The sequence below is a fragment of the Falco biarmicus genome, chromosome 3 (genome assembly GCF_023638135.1).
Source record: "Falco biarmicus isolate bFalBia1 chromosome 3, bFalBia1.pri, whole genome shotgun sequence".
Classification (NCBI taxonomy): domain Eukaryota; kingdom Metazoa; phylum Chordata; class Aves; order Falconiformes; family Falconidae; genus Falco; species Falco biarmicus.
Genome location: NC_079290.1, coordinates 113,703,785 through 113,718,682, shown reverse-complemented (window position 1 = coordinate 113,718,682; position 14,898 = coordinate 113,703,785). Strand labels below are relative to the sequence as shown.

At 48.2% G+C, this 14,898-nt stretch overlaps 1 protein-coding gene across 11 annotated transcripts in view; it reads right to left on the bottom strand.

Annotated features, from left to right (window-relative positions):
* Positions 1-6,888: 6,888 nt before the first annotated feature.
* Positions 6,889-14,898, bottom strand: part of LOC130146114 (endoplasmic reticulum-Golgi intermediate compartment protein 3-like) — a 59,018-nt gene continuing 51,008 nt past the window's right edge. For 4 of the 11 annotated variants that reach the window (XM_056331907.1, XM_056331904.1, XM_056331905.1 and 1 more), the window contains 4 exons: positions 14,382-14,413; positions 13,644-13,740; positions 11,194-11,277; positions 10,190-11,002 (listed from right to left, as the gene is read on the bottom strand). In XM_056331907.1, coding sequence (XP_056187882.1) covers positions 10,908-11,002; positions 11,194-11,277; positions 13,644-13,740; positions 14,382-14,413 — 308 coding nt within the window. In that variant the 3' untranslated portion in view covers positions 10,190-10,907. The other 7 variants (XR_008820763.1, XR_008820765.1, XR_008820764.1 and 4 more) reach the window with 4 other exon arrangements.

Below are 14,898 nucleotides of genomic sequence, written 5' to 3'. Positions count from 1 at the left end.
AGGTTGTCTCTCCATGTACTTTTTGTAATACTTCACCCCCAATTTCCTTTTCATAGCTCTGCAATGACTGGGTGCTCAAAAGCTAGTAATTTTTTCCACTCAATGATACCAATTGTTCTAATAGAAGCTATTACCTCTCCCCGCAAACCTTGTCTCCATGGAATCCTCAGACCATCATGGTCAAAGCACCACTACCATTTTCCCCTCTTGCACATCCATCTCATTAGCACTCCTCCATCACTCAGGTGCCTCACCACATTGTCCTCCAGGAGACTTCCAACAGCCCTTATCTGCCGCCCCAGCTGCCCCCACTCTCTGTGGGCTCATACCGTGTAGCATTCCCTGTCACATTTCTCTCCTCAATAGCCTGTGAACAGACCCAGACCTTTTTCACAATCCTGCATGCAAGAGTCCACTCCTATACCTGCAGCCTCTAACTTCCCCTCTATACCCCCCCCTTCCCTCCTGGATTTCACAAGGTCCCTTGGTGGCCTGTCCAGTGCCCAGAGGTGAGCAGGCTGCAGTCTCTACACCAAGGACACCCAAGTGCGGCAACATTCCTTTGGTTTCGCAATTCTCTTTAATCTCATCCCTACAAAGAATGTGCTTTTAGACATGAGATCCAAGGTCCAACTACTGATACAAACAGAGGGGTTGCTGCAATCAAATGCCAAGACTTCTGCCCACGCTGACCGTGTGAGTTTGTTTTATTCTCTTCTAAACCCGGGGACTGGATCACTATGTTTCTCTGCAGAACTGTAAATTGAAACTGAAGAGTAGACTGAAAAGGAGCTGCTCATATCCTATAACCACTGACCTTCCTGAAGAACTTTAATGCCTGAAACATCCTAAAATTTGTTTTGAATCAATTCAGTATCACCTCAGCACAAGGCAATCTCTATATCTGAAAAAGGCCGCAAGGAGGAACAAGACTGGCAGTGTTGCAGGCAGGATTTTGATTACAAGACTGTAGATACTACTTCCTAATGGGATTGATTAAAAGCTTCACATTTATTATCCTTTACATGGGGTCACTTTATCTAGGGGTATGCCTTTTTATTTTTCCTCGCAGGTGCAGGTTCATCACTTCTGCTGATGCTAATGGAAATCACATATTCTTGCTGGCAAGAAGGCCACAGAAAGTGACACAAATCCTTTTACCCTCACATCAAGTTGGAAGTGGCTTTGTCCAGAACAACAGAGCACCTGTATCAGAAAGTGCCTCAGTCTGAAGAGTGTCTTGCAGTACGGTGGAGAGAATCCTGTGCTGAAGAGGCCGGTGGTGATTTCGGGTGAACTGCCCTTTGCACTGCAGGCTTTTGACCTGTAAAACTCGACAACCCCCCTTTTTCCTGACCCTCTTTTCCTCTTAGTCATTTGTGCTCGGCACAGCAGGAGTCGGCTCTTGCCAAGTGATGGGAATTGCACCTAATGCAGATCTGGGTCTTTCCAGCATCTCCACCTGTTAAGAGTACACAAGACCTGCTCCCTTTGGTGTTTTACAGCATGACTTGTGCTCAGGTACAATTTCTCAGGCCTGACACCACTATTGCACAGTGCCCCGACTGGAAGCTCTGTCAGTGTCAGTCCTGCTGATGCTCAGATTAACTTCCCAGGACACAGCCAGCAACGGGGCTCTCCATTGGCCTGTACCGAGTGGCTGCAAAATGCCATGATGGACCCGAACCCTCAGTTTGCTTTCCAGGAGTTGGTGGGCCCCCAGGGGGGAGCACTGAAGAGAAAGCAAGACGTTGCAGTAGCAGTGCAGTGCACTCTTGCTGCTTCTCCCATCTCTGGACCACAGATGCTCCTGGTGCCAGCCAGCCATGGGTGTTCTGCTCCTCCTGCAACTCCACAGCGGAGGTATTCCCATCCTGATACTTGGATCGTCTCACAGCTGCTTCATTTCTAAGGGTAAAAATTATGTCCCTGGCAGGCCGGGGAGAAGCTGATACTTTGCAGCTGAGCCCACTGGCTTGTCAAAGAAAACTCAAAAAAAAAAAAAAAAAAAAAGGAGGAAAAAATAAAAAAGGGTTGGAATCATGAGGCATGCCAGCCTGGGAGCAAGCAGCAGCTGGTGCTGGTCAGCACTGACACCAGTGAAGTGAGCTGACAGCCTGAGGTCAGGAGGGGTGTTGCAGGTGGACACTGCCCTGTGTCCCAGACGTCACTTATCCTGGTCACTGGGGAGCCAGCACCATCTGCAGACTCAGGTGACAACTGTCAGAGCAGCCCACGGCAGCGAAAGGGCTGTGCTGGAAGCCTGAGCTGCAAGCTGAAGCAAACTCACCTCCACTTTGGCGCTGACAAGATGCTGGGTTGTGGTTGTCAGCAGAGGCTCTGCGGTAAAACAGCCCAGGAGGCCGGGCACCTTCTCCTGCCCTTAGCCTGTGCCCAGGGCTCAGGGGCCAGTGGCGCGGGAAAGCAAAGCTGTGGCTGGACTCCAGCCCAGAGCCCTCTTGGTAACACTGGCCACGACAAGAATTTGAAAATTTGAAACTGCTTCTTACTGGTCCTGGCTGAGCAATGATACTCTGTGAGGAATGAATAGCTGTATTGGTTGTCTAAATTCCTGGGAATGATGGATCCCTGATGTCAGCCATCAGTTAGCAAGAGGAGCATCACTGGAAGCCCAGCTGAGACCCAGCTTCTATAATTTTCCCCTGCAAAGACAACCTCATTTTACCCATTTCACTTGCAGTTAAACTGAAGCTGGTTTTCCCCCTCTGCCAGGGAACATTAGGAGTTCTTTGATTCCTGACCTTGTCCATGCCAAGATGATTTGCTCTTCCCTTGTACTTCTTGACAGCTTCCTCTTTTCGAGTCTGCTTCTGCCCTAGGCTGTGTTCTCCCCTCGGGCATCTTGGCACTTGGCCGCTGCGAGGTGATGGGTTAGGCATCGCTGATGATTAAACAGATCAGTATGAATGCTTCTCTTTCCTCCTCCTTAGCCTAGATACCCTGGTAGCTATCACTCTCTCAAGCCAGGCATCCTCCACTCGCAGTCAGGCCTGAACTCTGCGTGATGGATCACCCCTCCAGGCAGCCCGACAAAGCCCTCCATTAGCTGCCAGAGCCCTGGCAGTGGCATCACTGTTAAATTGAGTATGTAGTACCTGAGGCTACTCTACCAATAGACTTCACAAGCAGCTCGGCGGGCGTGCTCTCCCGCTCTCCTGCTTAGACAATGCTCTCCAGAATGGATGATGGCAGGCAGTACAGATGGGAGGGGGGATTTGATTAATAAAAGAAGCAATTCTTACTCCCCCGCTCCGCTCTCATTACTGGCATTTGAAAGCTAGGATTCACATTTCTTCTGAGCTCTGGTGTTGTGTACAGATGTGAAGCTGTGTCTCTCGGGAGTGCTTCCACCAGCAGAATTCAGATGGGAGGAAATGGGCTGGTGACACCCAGCAGACAATAATCTATTGGAAAGTATCCTCTGCAGATGTGCTTCCTCTTCATCAGCACTTACTATTGTTATCAATAAGATTCCTTCCCTTCTGCCCCACCCAAAGCTAAAAAGGGGCTGATATTTTATCTTCCTCCCTGCCCTCACCCCCCACACCCCCGAAGGATGAAACAAATGAGTGAAAGAAAAGAAAGAAAAAGTGTCCATTCTGGGTGGGAATGACTCCCATGTGAAGGAGATGAACGAGACTTCTGGGTCACACTAGTTCCACTGAAGCCTAGATGCTGACTTTGCTAGGCAACATCTGTAGAGCTGTTTGGTTCTTAGGTTTTAACCATGACATGCCCTTGCTGGCTTCCACCCCCTGAATAAAAGTGGAGCAGAAACTTCTCCTGGGTAGGCTTCAGCGCTCCCCTGAAGGTTCCAGTAGCCTTGTGGGCTGTTCCTTTTCAGCAAGGCAAGGCTATGGCAGGTCTGTCATCTTTCTGCCTCGTGGCTCTCACCACAAGCTGTGTTTTACCAGTCAGGCTGTGAGTGCTTTGTACACAGCATCTATCCCTGGCCTGCTGGAGGGCAGCACCCAGTTCATCGGCACCTGAACTCAACTGGGTCCTGAGTGGCTGACCCACCAATACAGGTGCTCAGCCTGCTGAAGATAACCTTGCACTCAGAGCTGGGACCTGGGGTCTGCTGAGTTCTACTCATCAGTGATGGCGTTGAGCCTCGTGACTGCTTATGCCCCTCAGTCTTCTAGATGTGAGAAAGGGATGCTGCAGTGATGTGGCGTGTAAAATATCTTGGGAGAGCAGAGCGGTGCAAAAGGAGAGCCGGTGCCAGTGGAGATGGTGCTGTCTGAGGCTGCAGTGTAATGGACTGAAACTGTGAAGGTATGTGGAGAACTGAAGATAGCACTTCAGAGGTCCTGCAGCATGAGACCTTAATTTAGTAGAAATTCACAGTGCTAATCTCTCTAAACAGCTATCCTTTAGAGTGTGTGAGAAACCTTGACTCTGACCTAGCTGTGAGCAGGCAGATTGCCAGGAGGTGTAAAAGGCAGAGGTCTGCTGACCATGGAGCAGCTTGGGCCATCACAGAGCTCCTCGGGAAACCAACACCTTTCCCACAGGAAATGAGGCAGGAAAACCTTTGGTTAGAGTGTTTCAAGTGAGGGGGGTTGTTTTCTTATCTCTATTTCCTTTTTTTTTTTTTTTTTTTTGATAAGAGGAACATGAATCTTGGGGGAGAACCCAAAACAAAACAAAAAAGTTGGCAGTGTTTCAACATATTGAAATGATCCTATTTGTTTCTTTCCAACCTAATCTGTGAATATTTTTTTAAGCAAAAACCATTTTTCTGTGCTAATGTGTTGGGGTGTGGCCTTCTTCCCCACTGTCTTGCATTTACTATATTTTTGTCTGTAAAAAACTCTATTTTTCCAGTTCCAAAATCCCAAACAAAACATGTTACGTTAATTTGAATCCAGAGTTGTTTTCTGATGGCTCTTTTTGGAAGGGTTGTTTTTCATTTGTAGTAGACCTCAAATATTTTCAGGAACAAACAATGGCAAAAAATCATTTTTAATAGTGAGATCTTATATCTAAATACTTCATTGAAGAAAAGGTCCAATGTGTTTTTATTGCACTGCATCTGATTTAATGTATTAAACCTTCTGAGCACTATCTTTCATTTAAATGGCCCTTTTTCTCTATTTGATTCAGGGAGGGTTACTGGAAAAAAATCCGATTCATTTTTGAGGGAACAAATGCAGGCAAAGGTTTCTTTCTTGAGCAGAATGAAAATGAGAATTTGAGTGCTCTCTCCCACCCTGGGAGCTCTGGAAAAGTTTCTAAAAAACCAAACCAAAACAAAAAAGGAGCTAACCTGAAACAGTTGTTTCTGTCTGAAATGGTTTGGTTTGTTCTGTTTCCCCCCTTGAAACAATACCAGGACTAATGGGGCAGTCCTCACATTTATAATGTATATATGCACTGTCTCTGACTTTTGGGAGCTCCAGGAATATGGGAAGGCCATGGGATGCCCCATGAAGAGAGCCAAGGGGTCCTGGAGGAGGGGGAAGGGACAGGCTTGCTCCAGCTCAGAGAGGCTGGAGGCCCTGGGCATGCTGGCCCCATCGCATCCCTTTGGGTACCGCATTCCCTTGGGTACCGCACTCCTCGCTGGGGAGAGCCTGGGCTCCAGACAGGGCCCCACAGGCTTGGGGTCTGCAGCCCGAGCCTTTCACCAGTGCTTGTCCCACAGGGTGCAGCTCTCCGTTTGGGCACTGGGCTATTCCCCATGTCACACATGCTACCAGACATCAACCATGTACCTGGGACTCCGCTTCAAGAGGCAAGAGCATGCCAGACAGGAAAGCTGGGTTTTCTTTTTCAGTCTGTCTTCATCCTCCTCTAAACTGCTTCCCTCCTCTCCTCATCCACCCCAGCCTAAGGCACTTGGGCAGGTGTTTCTAGCCAAGACCAAGCAGATGATCCCTGGCAAGCTGAGCTCCAGCCTCACCAACATGTAATCCCTCTGTCCGAGCCAGACACAGCCGGATGACCTGGGGATGAGTGAGTCTGCATGAATCCCATGGTGCCAAGGGGCTCTCTCCTTGCTATTGATATTTTCCTACTTCTCGTGCTGCTCTGGACGAAACAAAACAACAACAACAAAATCACCCAAGCTGCTTGATTTTGCAATCTCCATAGATGTTGGAGGCAAAGACGGCCACAGAATAAAGATATCCTGTTCAGAGGAAATAAATAAGATGTTGATTGGCAAGCTAAATCCTCCACAGTGTCACTGCCCGTATGACTGGAATCCCAAATGAACCAAACTGCAACATGTTTTATGCTGTTTCTGCACTCCAAATGCATTTTTCAATCTATTTCCTTAAGCCTGCAGGACCGCTGTCTCAAATTCCACTTCCCATTTCTCCACTTGGACAGAGACACTAAATAGAAGCTCTCCTTAGTGATAGCACCTTTCATTTCATTTCTTAGATTTCTAAGCACATAGGAAGGGTTAGCATGTGTTAAAAGCCATTGTCATGAGATAATGGCCTGCTATTAGAGCATCTTTTTTTTTTTTTCCCCTTCTGATGGCTGTGGGCCATTTTAGTGTGATGTGAGAAATGATGTCTTGCAGTTCCTGGACATATTATGGGATCAGCCTTGTCACACAGCCCAATCACTTCTGTGATCTTTCTTTTGGGAGAGAAAGAAGAAAAACATGCCCCCAGGACATTGTGTGCTAGCCTGACAAAATCAGGCCACTGAGGAGGGAACAGCTGATCCCAGGCTGAGCCTAAAGATCAGCATCCCCAAGCAGGGCACGCTGCAAGAGCAGGTGGGGATGTCTGCCATGGTGTCACCCTCTACCTTTAAACAAGAGACGGTCTCCAAGGGAATTAGAGCTACTTGTTCTCCTCTGCACAGCCTGGAGAAGTAGAGAGCATCAGCCTAAGCAGATAAACGTTGGGTTCAAAGTCTAAGGATTTATCAACTCCAGTTACAGCCTTCACTTGGCTCTCCTTAAGGAAATAAAGCAGCTTTAAATGACCTGAAAATACTAAGTCTGAGATAAGCAACCAGGTAAAACAAGACAGAGGAGCTGGAAGGAGGAGCATGGACAGCAGGGGATAGCTTACAGCTGCCACAGGGACTGTCCACAGCCAGCTTCTGCAAGAGGAACAGCCCAGCTTCCATCATCGTCCTTGTCAGGGAACGAATCCACCGTGGGCAAAAATGTTCAGAGTGTCCCCAGAGCATGAGATTCAGGGAAGAAGGTTGCCCCTGTGGAGAAGAGTCTGTCCAGCAAGGCATCCAAACTCTTCCCAAGAGGTCTTCCCCATGCACTGCATTAAGGGGTGCAGACAGTGAGATGACGGGAGATCACAGCTTTCTGAGCCCTCCTGAAGTCTGAGAGGAGAGACTCTGGTTTGGGACCAAAAGGCAGCTGGCCCAGGCTTTGGGTCAGGACACAGTGCTTGCAGAGGATGCTGTGATGCCATTAATCTTCTTGCAGGAACACCCATGCAGCACTGCGGAACGGTGACAGCCAGCTGGGTAATGTCAGGATCCAGACGACAGTCTCATACAGAGGCCAGGAAGGGGCCTGGGGGGAGATGTTAGGACATGGAGCTGCGTGGGTGGGAGCCTCTGGAGGTCTCTGGCTCTGCACGTGTCTCAGAACAGGGCAAACACAGAGCAGGCTCCTCCAGGCTGCCTCCAGCTGAGCTCTGAACACTTCGAGCATCCCTGCCCTGACTCCTACTGCTGAACCCTTGAGGACCGAAAATCTCACATCAGCCTTTACCTGTGGCCAGTTCTTGCTGTTTAGTTTGCTCGCTCCTTCCCTGGCACAGGCTCACTCTCCGTCTGGCCAGCCTTCTCAGTACATCTCCCTGGCCTTGGGCAATTCCCTTCTGTGCCTCCCTTTCCCTCACCTGGGCTACTGGCAGCTCAGGCAGCCCCCACCAACCTCAGGGCTTGTCCAGGCACCCAGCACGGGCAGTGGGATGGGAGCTGCTGTTACCGCCGGTCCCAGCTCAGCACAGCACCATCTCGGGAAGGAAGCAGCATCTTTTCCTTCCTGTTCTCTCCAAGAACAAGGAAGAGTCCCATCGGCCTGGTGATGAACAGAGGACGCAGGGTACGAATAGGGTGCATCAACCTGAGCCCAGGGAGCAAGCACAGCCCCACTGCAGCCTTCCCGCAGCCCCTCGCTAGCCATGGCTGCCGCTGGTTGCTGATGCAGAGGTGCTTATTTATTTAAACTTTTTTTGATGCAAAGGTCCAACAAATCAAACATTGCTGCTTCAATGCAAATGGCAGAAGGCTAAGTGGTGTTATCTTTAATTACCGTCAGTGTCAAGGGGAACAGCCGAGTAGTGGCACGGGGGGGAGGGGGGGGGGGGGGGGCAGGCTGTAACTTGTATTCCTATGGGGACACCTAGTGGCCACGGCGACATATTGCAAGTATTGCGCATCCCGGCACCGTGTAACAGGGATGGGAAGCCCGGCTGGCAGCCCCCTCGCCCTCTTGGAAAGCAGCTTTTGCACTGCTGATGCTGCCCCCCCCCCACCCCCCCACCCCCCGCCTTCCCTTGCTGCTGCAAAGAGCATTCTTCATCCTACTGCCCTAATCCTGCTGCCTGCAAAAGAACTGTGGGGTTTTGTCCCAGGGTCTTGCACCCTGCCGTGGTGAAGGGCTCCCCCAAAACCAAGTCCCACCATGGGTTCCTTACCAGGCTCCATCCAGCACAGTGCAGAGCAGGGGATGTGCCCTAAGAGCAGAGCCTGGCACAAGCCTCAGGCTTCTCTGGGCGCCCAAGGATTTACAGGCTGGCAAGGGATGTCCCCCCGTGCTGGGGGCTGTGTTGCGTGAGCCCCCACTGAACACACCAGGGTGTGGCATGGGGAAACAGAAGGAATGGAGTCCCAGTGCTCCCAGTTCAATCCATGTGGCACCAGGCAATGGCTGCTCCCGGTCCCTCTCCACATCTGGATACATCCTGTGGTCCAACACACTGTCAGAAATGCCAGCCTGACTCCTGCATGGCATCGGCCTCATCCAGAGCTGCCTGTTCATGCAGTACATGGCCGAGGCCGCGGCTGGTCACCTGGAGCCAGGTGCCCCACAGGGCGGGTCTGTGTCCCACCACTCAGCTGTATGCGCCCAGCGGGGGGGCCTTGGTCCCACCAGCTGCTCTGCGGAGGGGGCATCCCTACCCCTCACTGCTGTACCTGTTGTCCCAAATGTCTTCTGCTCAGGAAAACTTACCTGAAGAGAACAAGCACAGTTTTTTTTAATTTTCTTTATGCCCTAAAGCAGCCAGCCTCATGCAGGCCAGGAAGCTGTACACATTTTAAAGCCAAGATCCTTTCCCTCTCACATCTGTCACCCTCCCTCTTACACACCCAGCCAGCTATCTCCCTATTTCCTGAGCATTTGGTATTCCAAGGCTTTCCAGAATAGGCTGGGGATATGGAGAAACTGGACACTTTGCTAAGAAATGTGACCCAGTATGACCCTGTAGGGTGTGAGGGTGTAACCCAGGCCTGCCCTCACAAGCCCCCAGTGCCCACCTGCAGGAGTACTGGTGCTCAGCCTAGCCACTCTGAGTGGCCAGCGCAGAGACAGAAGCATCTCGGTCCCCTTGGTACACTCTGACCACCAGGAACATGCAGGTTTGATCCTGTTTCAGCCAAACTGCCACCAGCCCTCCCAGCCCAGCTCCTGGGGTCTGCAGTGTGTCATCTCAGATGGTCCATTTTAAATTTTGCTGGTTTAATGCCAGTCCCATCTCACCCTCCCCCTAATTCTGGTTTTGGGTACAGGCCCCTGAGACATGAAAAAAAACAGCTTTCTGTCCCTGGCTTGTGAGTTTTCTCACTTTGTTCAGTGATTACTACAAGGAAACAGCCTGTGGGTTTGATAAGTTTCCATCACTGTCCTACACACTAAGAATATTGCACGTCAGTTCCATCTGTCTTTCGACTTCTACTATCGTATTTCTCTTCCCACACTGATGTCTACCTTAAATTTTCTTTTCCCCTTTCACCTGCTGCTATTAAGATCTTCTACATATATAGTTGAAATTAATTCTTTATTTCCCACAGTAGTCCTTGCTATCAGCTCTAGTGGTAGCACCAGTAATTACTTTCTTCCTATTAGTTTGTGAGACATTGTGGCTAATTTGTGGGTACGCTGATAAAAACCAGAAGTATCAGGTGATTACACTGCAGGTTGACTGCATGAAAGGTCAGGCAGTGATTTCCCCCACGTAGGTGGTTTATTCATTAGATTCCTTTCTGGAAGGTCTAGCAACAGAGTCCCTGAGACTGTGGAGCCCTCCACACGATCCGAGTGCAACCACAAACACCCGTTTGTGTTCCTTGCGATCTGCAGAGATGCCTTTACACACCAGCTCTGGGACAGGACATGCCTGTTCACAACCCAGCCCACATAAGGGCACGCTGTGCTGCCAAGGTTCCTGTTTCCAGCTGACTGATGGATGTGGAGAAGTGGCCCCTTTCCACCTCCTACACCCACTGCCTCTGGGGGTTCTTCCCTTGCTGCACCCTTTGTAAGGCAGGAGAAAGAGCAGGCTGTAGTATGAACCTGCAGCGCTCTGTGCTGCAAACTTCAGCTCCGAGCACAGGAACAAGTTTTTTAGCCTTCCCTCTCTCTCTTTCCCCAAAACGTGGACTTTTTCATCAAAAGGAGGTCACACCAGCTGGGGACAAAGAACTGGGCAGTGCTGGGGTGGGGGGGCAGTCTGTTATGACCCCAGAGACATCACTTGGTCATGTAGACAGGTCCCCATCATCCAGGATGGAGAACCAGAGGTGTGCGAGTGTGCTCAGAGGTGTAGAAGTAACACACCTCATTGCTCAGCTGTAAAATTTCCTGTGTGCCCCATCCTTCATCTGCTTTAGGAAAGCCCTGGAGATCAAGGACTCTCCCTTCCTGCTCATCCCTCCAGCTCCTTCTACAACGTGGCCTGCTCTGCATCCTGAGGGTTCACTTTCTCCATCCAGAGGAGAGGCATAGCAATCCAACCTCCATCAAAGAACACAGCACTACCTGAGGACAGATAACTGTTCAGCATTTATTGTTATCTCCAGTCTAATCTATGCAGTACATAACAGTGGGAATAGGCCACAGAACAGTAAAATACCACAACAATTGTAAAACTTGCAAAACAGTTCCTGCTATCATTGGTGATTAAAAAATAAATAAATCCAAATGACTATCTGAAGTATAAAGCTACTTACAATTTATTGCCAGAGCTCTGATCCTTAGCAAGTTCATCATGAAAGGAATTACACAGGGCAGTGTACTATGGCTTGTTGAAGCCTCTTCCCAAGTTGAACATAAAATGACAAATAATTATTTGCACAACATAAATTTACAAGCATCTTAAACTGTCTGTTCACTGAATTACCTCAGAGGACTAGGAGAGAGGAAGCTTAGCGCTTTTCACAGGGAACAGTACATTCATACAGGTTTCACTGCCTGGTGTTGCTTGGAGAAAAATCATCATATCTGGTCTGCTACCTACCCATTAATTAGCAGTAATTATATTGTATTAGTGTTACAAATTGCTATTGAAAGATGTTACCAAGCTAGAGGCCCTCAGTTTAATTGAAAGCACTTTATTTGATTACTTACCACCCTGTGTTATAATATCAATGACCTGCAGAAGAAAATTGCTTCCCCAGAGGGATCTTGTTGGCGAGAGCGCTCTGCTGGAAGGCAGAGATCTCCTGCCTCTGGGAGCAGTGGTGGCTTCAGTCCTTCCATGGCACGCTTAGCACCCAAGGAGGAGGTAAGGAAAAAGTGGACAAGGGTTTTTTTGCACACCTGAGGGACAGCATTTTATAAATTACTTTGCCAGAAGATCTAAAGGAACTTGGGACTTGGTGGCAACATGGGGAGGAGGACTGGCGATATATAGAATGCAGTGGCAAAGGTAAGGAAAAGAAGTTCTGTGGCTGCAGGACCATTTTATAACCTCCAGCAAGGAGGCTTTCACTATAAGCCCATCAGTCCACAACTTGGGACACATAATTGGGGTTTCTTTCATTGTTCGCAGCATCTTTTGTTTTCAAGATAAGCATGTAATTAGCTGAAAGAAAATGCAAAGAGAGGCTCATCTAGTAGGTTTCCATCTTGCTGCCGCTGGCGATCCATTAATGAAGTCTAATTACAATGTCAAAAGCCTATGTTCTAGCCCAGTGACTAATTGACTTTGGAAATGCAAGAGCTCTTTTGTTGTTTTAAGCCAGGAGAAGCAAGAAGGGAGGAAAAAATAAAGCAGAACTAAACTAATTAACAATTATCTGTAACACAAAACAAAATATTAGTTACAGAAGCAATTCTGTGCTCTTCATGTATCTTGGCCCTCCTGCCATTGCAGAGCACTGCAGAAGAATTCTTTTCTGTTTACACCTGCAAAGTTTATATGGCCCACTCCTACACCTGGCAGAGGATTTCAGCTGTGTTACGTAGGCCTGGTGACTTGTTGGATGGAAGGGAGGGATGGACAGATATACTTACTCTAGGAAGGACAGCTAGGGAAAGACAGATATAATGTGGTATGCTCTCCATAAAAAAAGAAAACAGGAGCTGCTATGTCTGCAGGTAGGGGCATTTCTTGGCAGCATCCAGGAGTACTGCTCCAAAACAAGGAACTGCGTGATTTAGTCTCCTAGCTCCTTCCCTCAAGGTGGCTTGCAGAGGTTTGAAGGAGCAATACTTGGTGTATCAGCCCTTCACATCCCAATTTGAGTCACTAGCCCCTAGGCATGGTCCTTCCAGGATCAGCCTCCTTAGAAAGGGCTGGGGATGGTTTTGCTCCCCAAAGAATTTATTGGTATTGAGTTTTATGGAAGTAGTTGGATTAAAGTGGCCATGGGCAAGGTAGTGTGAATGGATGCAGGTTTCTGTGAGGATGAAGAATCAGCCCTCACCTTACAGGAATTTATCCCATCACCAGAAAAAGCCAGGCAAATGGCTTAAACTGTAGAATGACAATACCTCATCGTGTAGACATTTCCATGGGTGCCATGACAGGAATTAAAAATCAAATCCATCTTTTAGCTCCTGAGACTATTAAATTTTACTTTCAACACATTTAAAGAATAAATAGGCATATGAGAAAATTAACTACAGGAGCTCACTGATGAAATGATCATTGAATGAAATTCATTGATCAGCAGATGTGAAAAAATAACAAATCTCTGTAGTGTTGTATAAAGTGAGACAGTCAGGATCTTTCACAGAAAATCCACACAAGCGGGCTTGTGCCAATAAGCCAAGATTATAGTTTGAGCAGCAGTAGCATGAGGACAGAATTGCCTTTGCTTCTCAAGCCAGCAAACTGGAGCTACCTAAAAAAGATCAGCAATATTTCAACTTCACTGCAGCTGTTACTGCTGGGTAGATCAAGGTCAGCCAGACACCACAGCTCTCCAGCAACTACCAATTAGGCCATGAACACTGAAAAGAAAGATCCTTCCAAAAGGTCACAGAATCAAAACACATTGGCAGATTTGTTCCAGATGAATGGAGGCAGCCGTTCCAGAAAGAGCGTAAGGTGGAGGAGTCCATGTTTTAGGCATGTCAGGGTTCTTGTTTAGGACTGGGAACTTCACTCCTGTTCTCTTCTAACACTTATGAATACAGACACTTAAAAAAGAGATTTCTCTCAGGTGGCTTTTACCTTGGTGTGCAGTGACGTCTGTCCCATCCAGAGGATTCACAATGCCTGGATAATCCCTTCCAAATGAGAGATGTTTGATGTAGTGCATCATATTGATCTGAAACGGAAATGCTAATAACTCAAACAACTGCACAGCATCCAAGGGGCAAGGTAAGGAGCTTGAAGTTAATTATTTGTATATTTTTCCAAGTATGGCTCTGGAACAGAGACAGGTCCTCCCTTACTCTGCACGTCCTAACAGTAAACTCTGAAGCACTTGCTCTTCTTTTTTGTATTCATGGCAGATTCCAGGATGCGGACTTTCTCCTTTTCCTCCTGGAAACAGCCAGATGCCGGTGCCCTTACCCCCCACCTACAGCACAGGCTGTTGCACCCACTTCTCTCCCTGCCATGGCAGCACCGTGCTGTCAGCTGCCTCGGTGGCGCTGGTATGGGCACCACCTACTTTCCTCCCAGATCCAGAAGCAGCTATGGAAATACCAGCCTTAGGAAACTGGGGAGCGCAGCTAAGGAGCAAGGCAGTCTCAGGAAGAGGGGAACAGGCTTGCCAAGCAACATGCAGATGTCCCAGAACATCCTTCACAGCCCTGTGTGAAAGCAGGTGCTAGGTTCTGCCCAGACTCGTAAAGCCAAATCCATCTGGGATCAGTACGCTAGGATCTCAATGTGGCAAAGGCAGGGAAATCCAGAAGGAAAACAAGACCAAGAGAACTAGAACATTATCTTGGGAACACTTACATAATCAAGTCCAAAGCTCTGCAGATCGTGAACTGTAATAGAAAAACAGTTTAACAATATAGTTCACACTGTGATAACAAGCATATCCGTTTACCTTATTCTAGCTTGTAAGGGAGTTCCTCTCATTTCCATTGAGATCTAAAATGGCAAGAAAATCCCCCGGGTTTCTCTCTTGCTTGCAGTAGGGCACGTGATAGATAAAACTGCTGCAATTCCCCTCCTGACATACACTAGCCACTGCTAGAATGAATGAAAGTATCTTTATTTTGGGGTTACTTCAGATTAGGTATTTTGGTCTTCATCCGAATGTGTTCTTAATCTATGGCAAAAACAAGACCCCAGGGGCAAGGAAGGAAAAATTCACTGTTATCTCTGTCACCACCTGATACACGTAACTCCTCTAACTACTGCAAAACAGAGGCACAACAGATCTAAACTAACAACTGAGCAAAGCACAAGCCTTAATACCAAATGCAAGTTCCCTAATGAAATTATCATCATCTTAGCAACTCTCAGC